Raw genomic sequence first — 21,457 nt, 5'->3', positions numbered from 1 at the left:
GAGCACTGCATGTGTGCATGTATGCATATAACATGCATGTTGCTTGCCGCGAATGTTGCAATTTGCAATTTTCATGCACAGCCGTAATTAAAATTATTTTTAGTTTAAACAAATACAGACCCATTCCAATGAGTGCAACATTTGAACTCGCATCGTTGACATAACATTGGAAATTCATTTGCAGCTGTAGTCGGCATACCCGAAAAGCCATCAACAAATTGTCAGTGTTTGTGTTCGTTAGCTGAATTGATTTCCCAAAAAATTGTGCTTTGCATTTTCATGTTTACACTAAAGCCAAAATGCATGTGGTTTCACATTTCTGGTATATATTTGATAGGGTTAATATGCACATCATCTGCATGTGCGTGTGCATGTGTGTGTGTGTGTGTGCACGTGATACGATTAAACCGACTTTGAATTTGGCATTACAAAAGCATGCCAAATCCAACCCAAATTGATTTTCTATTTTTTAAATTTTATTTATTTCATGCTGAACTCTTAATAGGCAATTATATTTGAATTGAAAATGTTTTGACATTTGGCTAGAAATAATTTACTCCAAATGCAGCTGTAATAAACCAAAACCAGAAATATTAGATAATTGCAATCGGCATTCCCAGTCGATTTCGTTGAATTTCATCAATGGAGATGTGAAAATATTGTTTGCTTCGCCTAACTCTATGTGGCTAACATAATTCTGAATCCACCTGCATGCGGGAATACTGCGCATTGAGTGTCCGCATTTTAGAGCTGTGTCCGCTCTGGTCACACTGCGCGTAATGAGCGCGTATGTAGATCATATAGGAGGTGTCAGATTGAGCCATGAGCCTCGGCTCGTGCGCGCTGTCCCCGCTGCAGTCGCTAACGATCAGCTCGAATTGGCAGTGGAAGCAGCGCAAGAGCTGCTGCTTGCCCCGGAAACGAATGTCGCCACAGGCGCTGCGCCGGCACAGGTGGCAGGTGTACCTGCAGCTGGCAGCGCAGTCGGCGACGAGAGGCAGCTGCGGCAGCAAGGACTTCGCACGGTAGGCCCTGAACGAATGACGACTATAGCAAATGGTACTACAAGCTAATCACATATTAGGAGTCCACCTACCACTTGCGCGTGTTGAGGCCGTGCGCCATTTCCCCACTGTAGACAAAGGCGGCTGCATGGCACATCTCGTGCAGCAGCAGCCCGACCAGCTCACCGGCCTCCCGGATATGCGAGGGGAGCTGGAAGCGTGCTCGGCGCTGCAGATCACTTTCCAGGCTCAGGGCACAGCTGGCGTGCAGCTTTCTGGGCGGCAGCCAGTCGATCCACTGGTGCAGGCCACAGTGGAAGACCACGTGGTTGAGCAGCCCGAACAGGGCTTTGGCCAGCTCTGCTTTGCAGTCGTCGAAGCTCTGCTGGCGATAGCCGAGCGCAAGGGGATGGCACATGGCAAGGGGCGTGTCCGCTGCCGAAACGAGCTCAGCTCGAATGAGTGAGGGATGAATGAGGTATTTTAAGCAGCTACTCACGGCTTAGAGAACTGAGAAAGTCATAGCAGAGCAGGTTCTGATCCTGCTCCTGCTCCTGCTCTTGGATTTGCTGCACCAGTGCCTTGTGCTCGCGGCAGAGGCGCGCGCGTTGCTCCTCGTCGGGCAGGTGGGTCAGGTCGATGGGCTCCTTGAGCTGCTGCGGGGTTTGCTGCTCAAAGTACGCCGCATTGAGGCGCTGCACATTCTCCACAAATAGCTTCTGCCTGAGTGAAGGAAACGACTTGAGTGCCAGCCCTATGCGAGGCAATAGAAGCCGCTCCAATTTCGGTGGCTCTGGCTTCACTTGCTCTTCGGCTACTCGATCGTTCTCTTGTATGTCCTCAAATGTGTCGCTGGGATTATAAAGTGGGCGAAGTGCTTTGCTGCATCCCAGAAAACTGTCCACGCGCCTTTTCAGCTCAACATCAGCTTCGACTGCAGCATCCGCTGCTGGCTCACTGCGTACAATGGCAATTGGTTCATCTAGGTCCAGATAGATCAGCAGGACAGATGCTTCTTCTTCTGCTATACTTCCTAAAGTTTCCTGCCCTTCGATCTTCACACGAGAGCGCAGAACTCGCTCGCAGCCAGATGTTGGGCTCATTTCGGATTGCGAATCTAAATTAGAAATAAAATTTAATAATGCCAATTCTCTCAACTCCCTTGGCTATACAACTTGCCCATTGTGCACAAATTGATTCTATTTTGATATTTTTAAATTATCAAATCTGGCATAAATGCTTTGTGTTAGACAGCTTAACGAGTAAAACTGATGTCTGGAATGTCACTATTTAAGTATTACCATAAATAAATCCAGTTGCTCCTTCATTCCTCTCTGCTCAGCGTTTTTAATAGCTTGGCCTTCCGGGAACAAGATGTAAACTTAATAGTGCAACCAGCAGCTATTTGGCTTATTAAGCAAAGCCTGCGCAAACAGCAACGGCAACGCCTTTTAAATACGCTCACCTGCCACAACGATGACCGCAATAGTGAAGTTTATGAGTATAATGGGTGCTTATTTCCACTAAACGGCTAATAGCACTTCAGTGTTGCGCTTGTAGCTATGTTGCCATTATTTATTTATGCTCCTGGCTTATCCGAATGTATATTTTCAGACTTTTTTATACGTATATATGAATGTCTGTGTGCATACATATACATATATATTTTAGTGCACTGCACTTAATTTAAATATGTGCAAAGTAAGAAAGGCAAGCAGCTTTTAAGCACCTTCACAGAAAAAGAAAAATTCTAAACAAAGAAAAAATAAATACATACATATATATGTATATAAAATATGATGCCATACCTATCATGGAAAAAAAACGCTCGCTTCCAAAAAAATAAAAATAAAAAAAAAAATAAAAGAAGAGAAACTAAAAAGAAATATGCCGCTGCACTGACTGAGAGAAAAGAGTGGGCGTGTGAGAGATGGTGAGAGAGAGCGAGGAAGTGGGAGGGTGTACAGCAGAAGGCAGAATGGGGCTGCACTGGTCAGGGTAGTCCTAGCATTATTTTGTATTACAGCGACTCTATGGCTGACCCCCGAGCTCAGCTTGTATTGCAATTTTTCAATTTCAAAAACAATTTTGCTCTGCCAACATACGTGTGGTCAAAGATAAGCTGTGTAAATATATATATATGTATATATATATATAAGGCGAAAAATAAAACTTAAAAAATAAAAACAACAAAAAGCGCGCAATAAAACCAAAATAGCTGCAAACCAAAGCGAACCGCAGCTCAAGCAGCAACTACAGCAGATCAAAAATGGCCAAAGCCAGAAAGGCGGCCAAAAAAAAAAAAAAATGCGAAGCATACAGATTCACACACGCACACACACACATACAGAAAACTATGACCAAAAATAAAAAATATTCGCTGTGGGTGGTGCGGGGGGTGGGTGGTGCTGATGGTTGTGCATGATATTGTGCAAAGGCTGGCAGCAGCTACCAGCGGGACATGCCACACAATGAATTGTGTTGTCCAGCATTTAGTACTGCTATACACACACACACACACACACACACACACACATACACATACCTATATATATGTATAAATTGAAAGAGAAAAAAAGGCGACCCGCTGCGCTCGACTCGAGTTGGGGCGGGCAAAGAAAGTGGGGCAGCCAGGCTCAATTGACCTGCTGCAGGACGTTGTTGTAGGTGCAGATGACTCGCTCACTTGGCCTCTTTATGAAGCTCCTTTTGATTTAGATTCCGTTTTCATGCCTCAGCATTTTAGTGGGCGATATCTGGCCACTGCGGCCTCCTCCACACAAAGCACATAAAAGCCATTCGTGGCAGTGTTTCATATTTCAAATGCAGGCTGTTATGTGAGCTCAAAGCAAAAGCTAATTGCTGCTCAATTAACTGACAAGTTCAAGTTCGTACAACAAATACTCGGCTGGGGGTAATTAGTCTACAGAATCTTGTGAATTGTGCCATAAACACTTGAATACCCACACCACGGAGTTGCTAATTTTAACATATACTGTTAGCCGATGTGACTAAAGATGATAGCTGTACGCCTACTACTTTGTCTGTCTTTTGATATCAAAATTATGTTGAAGGTGTTCTTGGAACATGTGGCTAATATAATTTATATAAAATCAAGGTAAATCTATGCTGCACTCGGATGAGTGAGCTGTAGCCATCCAAACTGAGCCGCCCCAAGGGCAACAAGTTAGCAGACTCGTCAAGCACAAAGGGTTCTTTACAGCAAAATCAAAATCTATATGTATAAAAAAGAGTTGTGTAAAAGTGTACAGAGACTTATAACTTGATATGTGCTGACCATGGTTCCATGGTTTTTGATTTGTTGGATTTGTCTCCGCCACGAGTAGGATTGTAGATCTTATAAATACTGAAAAAATTTGACGAATACGTTAAAAACGCGTTTTTTCCCTAAAGATTCAAATTTCCATTGATACTCAGTAGCCTTGACAACAGTGACAGTTTTCGGTCCTGCTCTCATATTATACAATAGTATTTGTTTGTCTCAAATATAAATTTGTGTAAATTATTTACATTCATATTTCTCGATTGTTTTATATTTTTATATTTTTGTGCGAGGGCAGTATTACTATTAATAAAAATGCCGCGTCCTAGAAGATCTAATCTTTCCCGGCGGACCCATAATGCAATTAGGCAACGGAATATCGCGAGTCAATTATCTGACGAAGAGCGAGAAATCGCCCGAGGAGAGCGCCGCGTTAGTACCCAGCAAAGAAGGGCCTTAATTCGTGCTTCTCAAAGAGAGGCAGCCCGTGAAACGGCAATAAGAAATGGTTCAAGGATTGATTTGAATCGAGCAGCGTTTCGATATGATTGCACCATTGACTACAGCTTGAATCGTTTAGTTTGCATTGGTCCAATGGACGTTGTTTGCCAGCATTGTGGCGCATTGAAGTTTGCTGGTGAAAAGCCCGGTTTGTGCTGCCTTAGTGGTAAAGTGACATTGCCATTAGTGGTCCCGCCACCAGAGCCATTGCGTTCCCTACTTTTCTAGCGAGCACTCAAAAATACAATGCCTGTTTCCAAATGACTTCATTTGGGGCGAAAATTATTGAAGAACACGGATATAACCCAACAATCGATGATGAGGCAATCCTAATTGTTGCTGAAAACTTGGAAGCACGTGATTATACTGGGCAACTACAAAAAATATATGAAACGCACCGTTCATATGACGCGTTAAAATACCCGCTGATGTTTTGGCAAGGAGACGATGGATATCACTTTTATATCAAAATGATTAATCCATTGAATGGTAAGATCAATATCATTGTTTTCATTTTAACTTGATATACTTTTTATTCTGTTTGCTTTTGGTACACAAAAAAAGTTGTCACTCTTAATTTAGTAGAGAGTAGCTTATTAGGGGTTCTAAAAAACAATTTTTACTGTATTTGTTTCAGGTGGGGAAACTACCAAGAAGGTTAGTTCTATGAACTATTACGCATATTGTTTGAGCAAAAGTAACTGATATTGGTGCGGCAGATCTCGAATTATAAGTTTTGTAACAAACTCGACTTTTTTTTAATATATATAGAGACTGTTAGGCGGTACGAAGTTCGCCGGGACAACTAGTATATATAAATAAATAAGCTAAATATTTATCTGCTACTGCTACTACTCTTACTCAGTAATCTCTTGTTTATTCATTTGGGAATTTTCAATTTATCTAATCCGATATTCGCAAGATTTCCACGTTTCCAGTGTTGTGCAGCTCTGCACTGATTTATCATGCAACTCGCATTCGGCTCAGAAAATCGATTTCAAATAGGTGCCACATCAACGCTGCTCTCGCGTGCTTAACTATCAGCAAACACACACACACACGCATGCAGGAATAAAAAGCGTGAAAGCCAATGGCAATACAAACTGTGCAGCATTTTGGAGCAGAGCTGGCAACATATAAAAAGCAGAGCCAAGACATAACTTCAGCTTGGTGCAGCGATAACAATTATTGCACCGACTGCTGCAGCTGGCACGCCCTGACCGCACTCGCAAATGCAACGGCAGCAGTAACGGTCATATCGACTGCAACATCATTGCCAACTTACCACATCTCAAGCTGCATTAATGCTTGCGGCTGACGCAATGCGTCTTAGTTATTATGGGCGTGGCTGCGGTGCAGCGTCACCAAAGGCAACAGCTGTCAGGCATGAGGACTTGCATTGAGCGTGAAAAGTGGTATTAGCAGTTGCTGTCAGTGCCAATGCCAATGCATTGTGGCAACTGTATGCTGAATGTACACTGAGGCAACAGGGCGTATGCTTGTTATGAAATAAATTACCACCGCAACGTTAATTAATAATGTCAACAAATGTCAAGAACTAATTTAGATAGAATCATAAATTTTAGCCACTAATTTTAGTTAATATTCGCTTAAGAATTACAACATTAAATTTTAATTTTATTTTATTTCTCGTTCTCAACTATTTATGCAAAATTGCTTTGATTTGTATCTTTGGCAAATGAATTCAAATCAAATCCAAGCGGCTAAAACAGTTTCCATGTGTTCGACGAAAAGCCTCAATTCGTTGAAGTTGAAATTCGTGAATTTTGTGGCATGGCAGCAGTGCGTATACTTAATGTGGCTTTAGCTCAAGTAAATTGACAAAAGCTGCGCAGCACTCAACATATCGGCAGGCAGGCGGCAGGAGGCAGGTGGCAGGAGGCAGGAGGCATGCGGCAATCGCATTCGGTGGCAACGGCAATAACACAAACCGCAAATCCCCAAGCCTCTAAAACATTTCTCAAACATTGCCATAGAAAGCTAGGCGATGCTATGCGATGCGTGGCGCGGCGTGGGGTAGCGAGGTGTGGAGTGGGCAAGGGCAAGCCGCATAAGCCGCTAACAGCCACAAGCCAAGTCGAGCCAAGCCAAGCAGAGCAATGCAAACAAAAGCTTTGCAACAGGAGCAATACAATAACGAAAAAAGTACACATACACACACACACACACACACACACACGTAGAGAAAATGGCAAATGCGAAATGCGAGCAAGCCAAAAGCAAATCAAAGCGAATGCAACACTCAATTGCTATTATCGAAAACGCAGAAGGCAACAACAATTGCAGCTGCTGCCTTTTCAAAACAGTAAATTGCCCTTTTCCTTAAGGAAATGCAGTAAAACCCTAAGCAAAGCTCCAACAGCGTCCTCCCTCCCTCTCTCCCTCTCTCTCTCCCTGTCATAGTCTCTGTATGCTGCTTCTGCTCAGTCTTACTTTTTATATTAAAAACCGCGTAATGGAGTGCAACTTATTGCCTGTGCATTTGAAGTTTACCCGGACTCGCAGCCCACTGCTGCCCTGTCGCTTTGTGTGTGCAAATCTGCGGAAATGCAATGAAAATGTAATGAAAACGCCAATGAAATGTTCATGGCATTGCCATTGCCATAGCCACAGCCATAGCCATAGTCAGAGCACTGCCTAAATACTCATTGATTTCAAAGCAAGAGACGACTGACGGCTTCAGCTCAAACATCAATAGGCCGCACGTTGCGCGCACTCGCAGCGCTGCACAAAGCTATTAACCAGAGATTTCAGCCCCGGGCGAAATCCATAAAATTCTGTGACCAATCCGTGTTGCAATCCACGGAACCGGCCCGAAACATCAGCCAAGTGGGAGTTGCCACTTCTAGCCGAATGCAATCCACTTCACGCAATTTAGGCGCCAGCCGTCAAGCCCCTCGGCTGGTTGTCTTCTCTGCTGCCATATTACAGCTGGCCCTATGCATTGGCCACATTGCAATGCTCATAGCGGCTATTACATCCAACGATGCGTTTTCGATGAAATACTGAATGTATTCACTCAACGGTTCTCTTTTAACTGTCTTATAGTTATGTTATGTTATAGCATTAAAATCTAATAGGCGGTGCAATTGAGCACGAAATATATATATCCTTAAATATGTAGAGCTTAAAATTAACTTATATTTTTATCAACTTAATTTTAAACCACTCACATCTGTTTTAAAAGCTTAACAAATTTATTTTTTAATTTGGATGCAAAATATTTACCTTTCCATTTATTTTAATATTTCCTAATCACTTTTCTAACAGTAAATTTTCTTATCAGGTTCCTACTATTTTTTACACTTTTAATATTATTATCATTAATATGAATTCAAATTAATATAATATATTTTTTTTTAATTTTTCAATCGTCTTCAAATATTTTTTATTCGCTTTCTTTAATTCAATTGTTTTCTTTCCATTAACTCATCAAAATTTTACCTAAATTTAAAAAAAACAAAAAATATATATATATATATTTTTTTTTATATTCCAACTTTGTTCTTTCTTATATTTTAATAAATAAATCCATCGATTCGTCTTCCGTTTCAGCTGATGTCCATGAACAATAGATAGTCTCAGTAAACTAATAAAAAAAAAAAAAAAGTTGCATTACCTACAAAAAGTAAGCATATGTAAAACATATTTTAAATAAAATGCTTAGGTCTCCAGTTGAAATATTTCAGCGTACGTTTCAGCGCATATATGGAGCACTGTTTGGCATAACACTTAACACTTAAGAACTGAACCTACGCGTAATAAAATTAAACACAAATTCGGGCGAAAATGAGTTAAGCCGCCCACATCGAGTCTCGAGTAAGAGCATGTATAGAAAAAGAGAGTACTTGCTGGGGTTTTTTTTTTTTTTTAATTTGAAAAAATTGTCAAGCATCAAAATACTTTTAGAGCTTGGCAGGCTGGCGGCCAGGCCATGCTCGCAAGGCGTCCAAGGAGTTGAAATCGTAGTCAAAGCCCGCCAGGTCGCTGCCAGAACTCGCGTGCTGTGCGTGCAAATAAATGAAATAAATTATGAAACCCTAAAAGGTAAGCTAAAGCGAGAGAAATGGCATCGTCGCTTGGCTCTGGCTGCTGGCCTATTCATATGCGTCGCTCTAAGAGGAGCATGGTGTGAGAAAATGAAAGAAAAAAGCGAAAGAGAAGCAGCCGCAGCAACCGAAGCACTGTAACAGCAACAGCATAAAAAGTAGCAACAGCTACAACAACAACAACAGCAACAACAAATAGTAACATCATAATCAGCAAAAAATATTAATGGAGTTTTCATGTTTATAATGTCATTAGCTCACAAATGCGGCGGATGCTGTTGCTGCTGTTGTTGCCGTAGTTGTTGCTGTTGTTGTTGTTGTTGTTGTTGTTGCTGCTGTCATTGCTGTTGCACATGTGCCATGATTCCCTGTATGTGATTTTTTTCATTCGGCTCTGCTGCTGCTTGCTCTACGCTCACAAGGCGACGCCCATAAACATGCAACTCGCTCACTCACACATACACACACACATATGCGGACACATACGCAGACACACATCTATAAATGTGTGAACACTAATGTGCACATTATGTTGAGGCACACATTATGCGAGCTGCCGTTACCGAAGCCAAAGGCTAAGGATTGCTAGATGTGCGAGGGGGGAATGGCGGTTGACGGAGGAGCCACACAGCACTTGCCCACCAGACCATGCACAATAACTTGGTTGTGGACCAAGCCAGGCGATAGAGAAGGCAGGGGGCGTAACCAGTTAGCTGCCAGCACTGAGCAAGTAAAAACCCTTTAACTCATTTGTTTTGCTTAACACAGCGGCAGCAGCCAGTGCCAAGCAGCTGCCAAAGCCAAAGCCAAAGCGAGCGCCTCTCACTAGACAGGCGCTGAACGGGCGCAGGGGGCGTGCCAGCAGAGTAAGTGCTCGAATTGGGTGGTGAGGGCTGGGCTGCTTTAAAACAAGAGGCGTGTGAAATAACGTTTAGCTTGACGTGCTGCTCTCCACAAACAGCGACACACATGATGTGAATGTGGTCGTGAGACCCGCTAGCCAATTGGCTGCAACATGTGAAAGTCATGTTCGAAGTCGACAGTTCAGATTGTAGACTGTTTCGAATTTATTTGAAATAATATAGAAAATACATACAAGTTAGAAATGACATTGATATATTTATATCGTTTGATGATGTAACTAATATATACTATGTTATATGTATATAAATACATCGCAATAGCTAAATTCTGTTTTTAACTCGACTCAGGCATAACTGTCAAGACAATATCATAAATCACTTTAAAAAATATATATCATTAATCAGCTTTTTTACGCCCTTTACTCGCTCGCAGCGCATTTTCCACTGGCCCTTCGGCCGCCGAGAGTGGTGCAGTGAAATTTTAACATGTGGCTGTGCAACGGCATTCATGTGGGTTCTGCTTATTTGTACTTTAACTATGTATATGGCATATATAAATAAATATTATGAATAATATAAACTTAATGACTTGACACTTTTTTGTGTGTCTCGGTGTGCGTACACACGTCGTATACACAATTTATATGCGCCATGTGTCTGCAGCTTAATATATAAAAATAATATTCAGAGCATTTATGCGGCGCACACGCACATGCTAACAACTTCATTGTGCGACGAAGTGAATTGTCTGACAGAATTTCTGCTAATTCATGACAGGCCCCGGCAAGCGAAAAAGTAGGCAGCAGCCAGGCGCTGTCAACCCTTTGGCTCCCTCGGCTCTAGTCAATGCGTCGTTGCGCCCTTTGTCTACTTTATAATGATAACATTTTCATGTTTTACAATGCTCTAATTTTTAATGCGCTCAATGTGAGTCCCCACACGCACAAACACGCACACACACTCGCACACTCACACACACACACACAATTAAAGCTCTTACACACACGCTTAACGGGTTTTTGCCTTGGCCGCGCTTTGTTTTTATGTTGTCAGCAAAGCGTTTTTAATGTGTCACGGTTCATTCATTAATTTTAAGTAGTTTTACCAACTATGCAGGCGCAACAATCTCTTATTGTGCTTGCCAGATTTCTTGCTGTATGTGCGAGTGTGCGTATGTATTGTCCGATGTCGCCTTGTCAAAGTCCAACTCATTTTCTTGCCCTTCAATTAAATTTTTTGCACGCTGCTGAAATGCATTATTAAAGAGCTCAATCAACGCTAACCGGAAACGGAAGCGTACTTTCCACTCTTCTCTCTCTCTCTCTTTCTCTCCCTCTCTCTCTCCTTCTCACTCTCTCTCTCTCTCAGTCACTCACTCACTCACTTCAGCAGTTTTCGAGTCTGGTGCCACTGCAACTAGGCGTTTATACCCGCATTTAGTTTTCCTTTGTTTGAGGCCAGCAAAGTTAGCGCATTTCATTTATTCATGTTTTCTTAGACCATCCTGACGACCGGCGTCTGTCCCTCGGCCTTCGTTCTTCGTCCTTCGCTTCGCTGTTGCTGTTGCTGTTGCTGTCGCAGCAAGTCCTGCTGCTAAATGTAATTTTCCGTTGTTAAATCCTGTTTTTCAAAACTTGTTTCCAAAGTGCAAAGGAAGTCAACTTGAGCGCAACAAGCAAACAGCATCAGGAGCAGAAAGAAACGATCAAAAGAAATCAAGAAATAAAACTTGAACGAAAAAAAATAAAATAAAATAAAAATAAATAAAAATAAAAATTATGACGCTCTATGAAATGAAATAAATAACTTCACCTCTCATCACACTGAAGCCGCTTCCTCCAGGAAACGAGCACTAAGCAGCTGCAGGACATTGTGTGGGCGACTCGTTCCGCTGAAATTTGCAGCTCGACTTGCGAACTTTAGTGGCTCCTGGTACAGAATTTAATCTATAAACTGGCAAACAAAAGCCAGCCGCCCACCAGCAGCAGAAACAATTATGTGATGACCTGACGACTCAGCACGGGCCAACAGACCGAGCCCGAGTCCTGCCCGGACGGAAGTGTGCAGCGCTTCTTATAAAGTCGCCCCGTCGCTCCCTCGCCGCCGCGCCCCCTCGCCCACTGCAGACATAATGCATAAGTTATTAAGGAAGCGGCGACAATGTAGTTAATGAACCAATAACCAAGTCGGCCAACAATTAACTAGCCAAGTACACATTTAGCCGGTTTCTGCTTGCGCAGCTCCTTTCGGGCCATAGACATGACATTGTGCTATATTTTGTATTTGCGAGTTGAGCTGAGGCTAGCAGGAGTACAGCTGGAGAGTATATAAGCCATTTATGTAAAAGTGTTTGGAGAGCTTCAAATATCGCTTGCATTTCAAATCAAAACTCTAATCAAATTGTACGCACAATCAATTACGTTCCACTTATATTCTGCTTTGATGAATTGCAGCCAGCTTTTCGTTAATTAAAGTTATGCGATACTACGCCCTCGACTCAATTGGAATCAAAGTGGCGTCCCCTTTACAATTTGAGACTCGAGTTTATAATATGCATTCCGGTGACGCCCAACTAATTACAACTTCTTATGTCCCCGGACACATTTACTTTAATTAAGTTATGTGCCGGCTTGACTGGCGCTGCCTGCTCCGCTGGTCCAGAATGACAAATGTTGGGGCAACCGCCTACCAACAAAAAAGTTGAGAAAACTTTACAACATGGCGAACAGAACAGGTCATAGTTTTTATTTGGGGATTCATTTTGCCTAACGCACCGCCTCCCCCCACCACCCCGCCCGGCCGTCTGTCCCTAGACACGCCAGCGCGTGCCCCACCCGTCTCCGTTCGCTTGGCAGCAAAACAAATTTACGGCATTGCTTTTAGTTGTTCTCGTTACAGTTGTTATTGTTTTAGATACTGTTGCTGTTGTTGTTGTTATTGCTGTTGATGTTGCTGTTGATGTTGCTGCTGTTATTTTTTTGGCGTGCTGCACACATTTCAAATGTACATAATAATTCACACGCTCTTCTTGGCCAGAGGGAGTGGCGAGTGGGGCTTCTGGGGAAAGGGCAAACGCACAAATCTCCGCCAAAAGTAAAGTCATAAGAAAATGCATAAAACATGCCGACGTCGACGTCAACGTCGCCAACACTTCAGCTGCCAGCAGGCAAAAACTTTTCTCATCATCAACCACAAACAAAAGCCAACAATAGAAGGCGAAGGGATAGCAGCAACAACAACAACAGCAGCAGCAGCAGCCGGTCGACAATGAGAAAGAAAAAAAGAAGCAGATGAGGAAAAGATGAAAAAACCGAAAACCATGCCTCCAAGTGAAGTCTAAAAGCGGCCCTTGGGCCAGTTGGCAAACATAAATTGCTGCAGGGCAACAGCAGCAGCAGCAGCAACAGCAGCAGCAGCAGCAACAACAACGGCAGCAGCAGCAGCATAGGCAATTCTGTGATACAAGGACCTCGCTAAGCCACAACAACTTTACAGCAATTAAGCTATGGTCTGGACGAGTGCTCGGACGAGCTGAGCAGAGCAAATAATTTTTAATTGTGCTGCACAATGCTGTAAAATTAATTCATCTTTTTCACACTCAAATAAATTGCTGTTGACGCGACGCCAACGCTGACAACGACAACAACAGTAACAGCAGCAGCAACAACAGCAGCTAGAACAACAAGAGCGGAAGTTGTTGTCGCCGCCGCCATCGTCGTCTGCTGAAGAGCGTAAATAATTACTTTTTCTTTGTGCTGTTGCCAAAACAGTTGCAATTGCTCTTGGCTTGCTATACGCGCCTTCCTCTCCTCCTCTCTCTCTCTCTCTCTCTCTCTCTCCCACTCCCGCTCCAAGTCTCTTTCTCTCTAATTTTCTCTTTTTTGTTGCACCCTCTCGACAAGTTGTCGACGCTGTGTCAGTTGCCAAAGCTCAACGGCAAGAGCAACTGCAACAGCGACTACAATCGCGGCATGCATGGCGTATACGTAACGCGGATCGCCCTGCAATTTGTTTAATATATTTACGCCCATTGCTTGTTGCCGGCAAGTGCAGCGAACGAGTCGGCAAAAGCAAACAGTCGCCGTATACAATTTATATTTAATTATGCGCAAATTAGTCGCACACACACACACACACATGCGCACATGCACACAACAAAAGGGCTGCAAAAAGCATAGCATACTTTGCTGCGCTCAAAGTGTTGGCATATGACAAACACTCACAAGTTTTTTGTACCCCTCAGCGGCGTAGTTGCAACTACATACAACATGCGGGCGGGGCGCAATGAATGCGCCACACTTCAGCTGCTCTGCCTTGTTATGTTATTTGCTTTTGTTTGAATGCGTTTTTGCCGTGCGTCTGATTTTCTTGTAATTTACGCTAATTTCTTGTGCAGCTGGGAACAACTTTGCCCATGCTTGTCCAACTTCAGCTACAGCTCTTGTGGCATACAAGTGCATCATATTTTAATTTGATTTAAAGGCAACATGCTCTCATAGCAACTGGGCAGCCAGTCAAGCTCTGTCCAGGCCCCCAAAACTTTCGCATCAAATCACACAAAAACTGTCGGGCTACAGAGTCTAATTGGCTCTCGATTGAACTGCATTTCCATGTCGAGTATAAAACCTGCAAAATAATTTAGTATGTGGATGCAGCATCACTTGAGTAGCTACAAGTTGGGTGTTCCCTCATGTTAGCTGCACAAATTAGTTGCTATGCAACAAGTTAAGGTTCTTGGCAAACAAATACTCCATGTGAATGGCCAGAAGTCTATGCACACAGACCAGAATTTGTTATGGTAAAAACGTCTGCAGAAGATACTCAATCAAAAATCAATGCACAGCACCATAGAAGTTCATTTAAAGAGCTTATGATGCCAAAATGTTTGAACTTATCCTTCAGAACAATACTGCACAAAATCAAAGCAAATGTAAAGTGCTTAGAGCTCTGCACTTGAGAGCTCTGCTCATTGACGAACGGTGCTTGGCCAAGTTCGTTCGCGTGCGAGTGGGAACAGAATTTAATTGACAACTTCAACAACAAGCTGAGGAAAGTTTCATACTCAAATAGTTGCCCAGCATTTACCTGCAAAACTTCAAAGTGTAAACGCACACACACACACACACACACATATACACAGAGGTGCATACAGGTGCCGGCAATATTTGCACACTCATTAAATGTCGTCGGGGCCCCCGCAGAAGCCCACAGAATTTATGGCAACACGGTCCCGCGACTACAACCTGCATGCATCCATAATTAACTTGTTGTACTCCTCGCCTGCCACACCCACACACACACACACACACACACACATGCACACTGGTAGTTAGGTATTTAGCATCAGGCACAGCTATTATTGGTAGCCGCCAGCCCTAGGGCTGCTGGCCTGCTGTTCCCTCCTGGCACAAAGGAAACTACAGAAATTTCCCATTTTAATTTATGAATGGAACACGTGGGAGCCCGGCAATGTTATGCAAATTCGAGAAACGGGACAGCAACGTTGCGAGGTCACGAGCGGGGGCCATTTTTAATGTGCGCACTGTGAATAGCAGCGGGGCCTATTGGCACAAATGTGAGAGTCATGTGAATAGAAATCATGACTGTGAATGTGAATGCGAATGCGAATGCGAATGCGAACGCGATTGACTGAGTGTGTGTGCGACTGTGAATGTCACCCCGAATGTGAGTGAAATGCGCTAACAGGCGTTGACAAAGCGACGTCAAAAGGCATCGTCTGACGAGCAGCGACGCAGTCTAACAGGATCTGATGCGACCCTCAATGCGCCCGAGTGCCAGCCACGGCCGAGCTGACTGCACGTGAGTCCTGGCCAGCAACAGCACTGGAGAGCCAAGTAAACAACAACAACAGAATTCAACGACAATGAAACGCTTGAAATGTCTGTGACCTTTGGCTGGGCCAATGCGGAGGACGACTCCTTGCCTCCTCATGACCAACTAAGCTTGAAAGGTGCAACTCCCATGCGTGTAGCTGCCACGCAGACTCCCCCGAGAGTTCCTTCACCAATTATTTCCAGCCAGACACATTATACGGATTAACAATATATGTGTTGAATAAACCTCATTCTTTTGTTGCAGGATTCACACGATCTTAACTTTTATTCACTGGACAATTGTCAGCAAGAATTATATTTAATTGGCAATTCAATGCATAACCAAAGGTGGAAAGCCAAAAGCCCAATTTGCCTAGGCTTAGTTTTTAAGTAAATAAAATCAAGAAATAAATAATGAAAAAAAAAAAGACTAAATTTTAAATTTTAAATCAAAATTGACAGATGTATTTAATAGTAATAATAATAAAATAATATAGAAATAAAATATATATAAACAAGTAAGAAACTCCAGTCAGGGAGCCCTAATAGGAGATCCCCTGCACCCCAAGTTTATATATCCAAGAAAAGAAATGAATAAAAAAAAAATAAATAAATAAATAAAAAAAAATCTTAAAGAAACAACATCGATTAGAATTGTGCAGGTAAATCTAACATGACTTAAATCGGCTCAGACAGCGGCCCAATCACTCTGCATGGAAATACAGATACCATTCAAAGATAATGCAAACACAATTCAATAACAATTGAGAATACGCTAAAATGCACACATATCAACATAGATGTCTTTGTATATCTGCCTATATACTTATTTGTCTCTCTGTCTGTCTTCTTGTCTATCTCACAGTCTGTCCCACCGTCTCTCTCCCTGCCTGCCTGCCTAACAAAAGCAAGGGACGAAGAAGACTTACGGAAGATCATTTAAGTTATCTATATGTATGCATAAGTATTCATTTAATATTTAAATTTAAGTAAAACGAAGCTAGAACGAGTGCAGCAGCAGAGAGCGTTCCCATTGGCTATTTATAGATCGACACTACGAAGCTAACGAGGTGAGAATGCTTGACGTAGCAGAGGCTGTTCCCATTGGTCATTTAAAGATCGACAGCCAAGACGTCGGGCTCAGCATTTGAGCGTGACTTAGGCTTTGAGTGAAAGTCTCCCTATATAAAGAGCGGCAGCTGCAGCATTTTTTCAGTCGCCCAGGCCTAGTGGGCGTCACTCGTGCAGTGAAGTGAAGTGAAGAGAAGTGTGAAGTGTGTGATCGTTCAGCTAAGCATTAAAGACTTGAAGGAATTGCTCAGAGAAAATACTTAGAGCAAAGAGAGGAACACTTACAGGGAAGGCTGAGAGAGACTTGGACGGATTACTTAGAAGAAATACGTAGAAGACATTACATTACATTAAAGAAATACTTAATACTTAGACAGGCTCTTAAAATTTTTAACAATTTCTCAGAACAGACTTCGAACTCCCAGCAACTAATTTCATTAATTCCCAATTCCAGATATAACAAATAAAGAGTTCCTCCAAAGCCTTTGCTTTGGCGGTTGCTACGAGTCCAAGAATTTTGCATTCATAAAAAACCCTTTGAGACCCTTTGGCCCAACGTCAGGCTGGCCTCGTGGGCATTTTTTATGAGTCACACCTAAATGAAATATTAAACAGTTAAATACGTAGCAACCATGTGGGTCTCCACTAATACTGATTTATTTATATATTTATGTAATAGCATAAATGTTATCGCTGGCAGACAATGCAGCAAAGCCGACAAGGACAACGAGGGCGACGCAACTAGCCAAAGGCAACAATCCGCGCCAAGGGTCATTTATAACGATTGTCCGTAGACTTTGACCGGGCGTTACATAATAATAAAGTAGAGCACAATAAAAAAGAAGCGAAATGAAACCCTTAGGCGGGCGGTCGGCTGGGCACTGGGGGTTGCTATGGATATGAGCAGATCCTTTTCACTTTTCATGTTGCATCATTTCATATGCGGCGTATTTAAACGCTTTATCTTAAGTAGCCATTGTAAGGGCATCGAGTATTTATCATCAATCAACACACGGCCTGCTACACCCACACGCACACACACACCACACACCCGCACACACACACTCACATGGCTATTTATGACTTTTGCTGACGTTGAACGGCTGCGCATCTTCAGTCTTGAATTGCTATGGACTATGCTGGACTCCATTTGGCAATGCCTTCCCCCCGCTCATGCCGCTCTTGATTGATGAATCGCACATGTAAATTAATTTGCTGCCGCTTTCTTAATTTCTTTTTGCTTGTCAGGCTTATTTGGGGCCGATGCTGTGACGTTCTCTCATCTCATTGTCAGTTGCCGACATTTGTAAGCCGCTTAATTGCTTTATTTCGCTGCCGTTCCTTGCCTTTGACTGCTTCGCAGCCGGCTGCTCCTCCAGCGGCATTCGTCCCCCATCTGCCAGCTCCCTGAATTTCTGTACAAATACTATTTTATCAAACGGCATACACGTTACAAAGGAATTGTACGAGCTCTTGGCCAATGTGCGTTGATATGCTACAAATACAGATGTATTCGATTGGGCATATCTACTATGTCATGCGATTCGTATGAAGTGAGCAACCGTCTCAAATTTCAGGAATTTCAGAATATTATTAGAGTAGATAAATTCCGATTGACTGGAAAGAGGAAAATATAGGATTATTTGTCAAGGATTTAATGCAATAATAAAGAGAAACTAAAATAATATTTTAATAATATTTGATATATATTTTCATATTAGAGCAACCGCATGTCGTTGTTGATGCTATTTAATTTCATCTGTCTTCTTATTTATTTGCTACCCGAGTTTGATATATTTAAAAGCATTTGCCGCCACGCAGCACAATTGGGAAGAGCTGTGCCAGCAGATGCGTGTGTGCAGGCTTAACGCTGGGACGTATGTATACATACATACATGTCTATATATATATGTGATTATTTATATACATGTGTCTATGCATGTATCCGGCTAACCAATCCTTCGGCTGGCGGCTGGGGGAAACAATTTTATATGGTACATTGAAGTTAATATGATTTACATTTACAATTGGTCGTGCTGTCAAACGACCACGAATAACAACTGCCATTAAAGATCAATCAAAAGCGTTTATCCTTGATTATTTGTCATTATCCTTTTGTGTACAGACCGCAGCAACAACTGTGCCCTAATCTCCGCATTAAAGTTGAGCATGCTATGCGCATTGCGGATGAGGGGGCGGAGGCGACTGCGGCGGCGGTGGTGGCGATGGTGGCGATGGCGGCGATGGCTTTGAATGTAATCACCCACCCACAAGGGGGTGGTGCATGGAGTCCTTTATTTATTTTGCACATTTCGAAGACGACCGCCACACGCGCGTGATAAATGACATTAATCCGCCATGTTCACTGATTCGAGTGGGCAAAAACCCTCGGCTAGCCAGACTGGCCTCAGCTAGCCTCGGGCCTATTATGCTGTCGTTGGCCGGCAGCCTGGCAGCCTTTCATGCGCCCTCTGTATTCGTTTCGTTAATAGTCCAACTCACAAGTCTGCACAGCTGATAAGACAAGTGGCTTTGGCGCTTTACCATATAAGCACAGGTATGCCAAGCAGTCAGTCTCTTGGCCAATTCAGCCATTAATATTCATTAGGTGGCGCTGCTTGGAAATTCATATGCACCCTGTAGCTTACAATAGCTGCAAATCATGTGTGCCACAGAAATTCTCAAAAATCATTTCTCTACAATTTCGAAAACTTGTTTAAAAACACGAAAAATATATTTAAATCAATTATTTACGATTTATGATGGATTAATTATTCTCAAAATATATTTATAAAGCTCTTAACTTCCATAAATAGAGTAAAATATTTTTCTGAGAATAAAATAAAATCTTTGAAGTTTATATTTTGCAGAAACCATAACTTTCCTACATTTGCACTCCTTTTTTCTCGTTTGATTCTTTCGATTCATGTTTGTCACTTGCGAAATTTCTCTAGCACCAGCGCAAATAATTGGAAATTTCAATTTGAAAAGTTGGCGAAATTCTTGAGAGATTGTTTTAAGCAACCTGTTCGCATAAATTGATTTCCCATAAACTGGTTGAGTCGTAGGTGTGGGCGGGCTTTCGGGCCCCGCCCTACTTCCCCCTTGCACATCTCAGCGCTCAACGGCACCTTTGAAGCCTTACACGCTTCGCTGTTTCGCCATTTGACGACTTTGTCCTCGACTTGGCAATCATTAATTTATCAATCTGCGAGCGCTTTGGGAGCGCATGAAAATTTTTAGCTGCCGCGCTCACGACTCTTTTATGTGCTTTTTTATTATGATTATTTCTTTCTTTTCGCTTTTGGGGCAACAACAAAAATCACATACGAGTCGTGGTTATAATGTGCGTGGATCGCAAATGCCCTAGGCCCGCACCGACTTGTGGACTGAGCTGTGGCTAGGGATGGGCGCTTGTTGCTGCTGACTGCCAAAATAAAGTCAAAAATCAAATGTTTTTGATATCGACTTTGACAGCTTCATGACAGCGCTCAATAAATTTTGATAACGCTGCTAAAAGAGTCGGCGCCACCAAGGAATTGAAAAGGCAAGGAAAAAATCAGGAATCACAGTAGGCCGCACACACACACACACACACACATAAATACAGATACACATGCCCGCAAGTGAGACACGAGGAACATAAAAAAGGAAAACAAAGTTTCACACAAAGCAGAAAGTTGCTGACAGCTCAGCTCAGCTCAGCTCAGCTAAATTCAGTTCGATTGGCTACTTGTGTGTGTGTGTGTGTGTGTGTGTGATTTGATTTTGTACTCTAAGCCTTTAGGTGTTTATAGCGCACAACAACGCGTAATTGCTTAGCGGCGAATGCCATTGAATAATAAACAGGCCATCTGAAGAGCACTGACAGCGGCGCCATCGTTTTGTTTATGAGCAATTAATATGCTTGCCTTCAGTTCGGCCAGTAAACAATGCCGAGCATAATGAATGTCGGGCTATTGAATGCAGCGAGTGGTGGACAGCGCGTCTTAGCCAAGGCTACACACACAGCCATTAATTATGGCCTAATGATAGTTCAGCCTGTCCAAATGCAATTTTCCAGGCATAATTATCGGGGGCTTTCGAGCATAATTAATTCGTTTACTACTAAGCAAACCACTTTTGTAAATTAATAACTGATTTCATAAATTCATATTGCTGAGAGAGCTTCAGTTAGAATTGACTAATTTCTTTTACTCAGGGCTTACCATTTAGAAGCAGGTAATTACATTTTTACACTACCATAATTTACATAGTCTAAATATAGTCTAAATATTCACTTGAATTATATCGAGCCCCATATGCGTGCATAACAATAGTTGGCACCAGCAGAGCATCATCGGGGGAGCTCAATCAGAAATGATTGGAATTTCTATTTGCTTACATGCAAGTTGCGCTTCACTGAGCCGTAAACTCTGCTCTCTTAATAAACACAAAAATATGAATATATAAAATATTTTTCAACAAATTTCTGCACACCCACACACAAGCGTAAGTCTACCCACACACAATCTTTCGGCTACCAGACCTCAACCTAATTTGTTGGCTCCTCAAAAAGAAGAAAAGTATATCACAAATTAAAAGCAATCATATGCCAGACATCAAAATGAAATCCAAACACTAAGCCAAAGTGCGCGTAATTTTATTTATTTATTGATAATTTGCAGCTCTGTCAGACGCAGTCACACTCTCATACACACACACGCACACTCACACACATAGAGAGAGGCAACCACAGTCACACAAGCAGAAATTGAACATATTTTTTATCCAAGCATGAGCGCTACAAACAATTTTTACGCGTATTTAGGCGCTTTGGGGTTTCATCTGC

The 21,457-nt window shown here is 42.5% G+C and overlaps 1 protein-coding gene across 1 annotated transcript; it reads right to left on the bottom strand.

Moving 5' to 3' along the window:
- Positions 1-537: 537 nt before the first annotated feature.
- LOC6574180 lies at positions 538-2,284 on the bottom strand. The gene is made up of 4 exons (XM_002000202.4): positions 2,184-2,284; positions 1,504-2,121; positions 1,097-1,439; positions 538-1,032 (listed from the first exon to the last, which is right to left on the bottom strand). The coding sequence occupies exons 1-4, from the start codon at positions 2,185-2,187 to the stop codon at positions 687-689; spliced, it is 1,311 nt and encodes a 436-aa protein (XP_002000238.4). The 5' UTR covers positions 2,188-2,284; the 3' UTR covers positions 538-686.
- Between the last annotated feature and the right edge of the window lie 19,173 nt (positions 2,285-21,457).

This window comes from Drosophila mojavensis, unplaced genomic scaffold (assembly GCF_018153725.1).
Source record: "Drosophila mojavensis isolate 15081-1352.22 unplaced genomic scaffold, ASM1815372v1 contig_277, whole genome shotgun sequence".
Classification (NCBI taxonomy): Eukaryota; Metazoa; Arthropoda; class Insecta; order Diptera; family Drosophilidae; genus Drosophila; species Drosophila mojavensis.
This window is presented reverse-complemented; position numbering and strand designations above follow the sequence as displayed.

Bases quoted from the DNA above. Each gene is read 5' to 3' on its own strand.
- LOC6574180 (XM_002000202.4), bottom strand. The intron at 1,440-1,503 runs GTGAGTAGCTGC...TCGTTTCGGCAG, and splicing joins CTTTCTCAGTTCTCTAAGCC to CGGACACGCCCCTTGCCATG. The intron at 1,033-1,096 runs GTAGGTGGACTC...TCATTCGTTCAG, and splicing joins GGCCTCAACACGCGCAAGTG to GGCCTACCGTGCGAAGTCCT.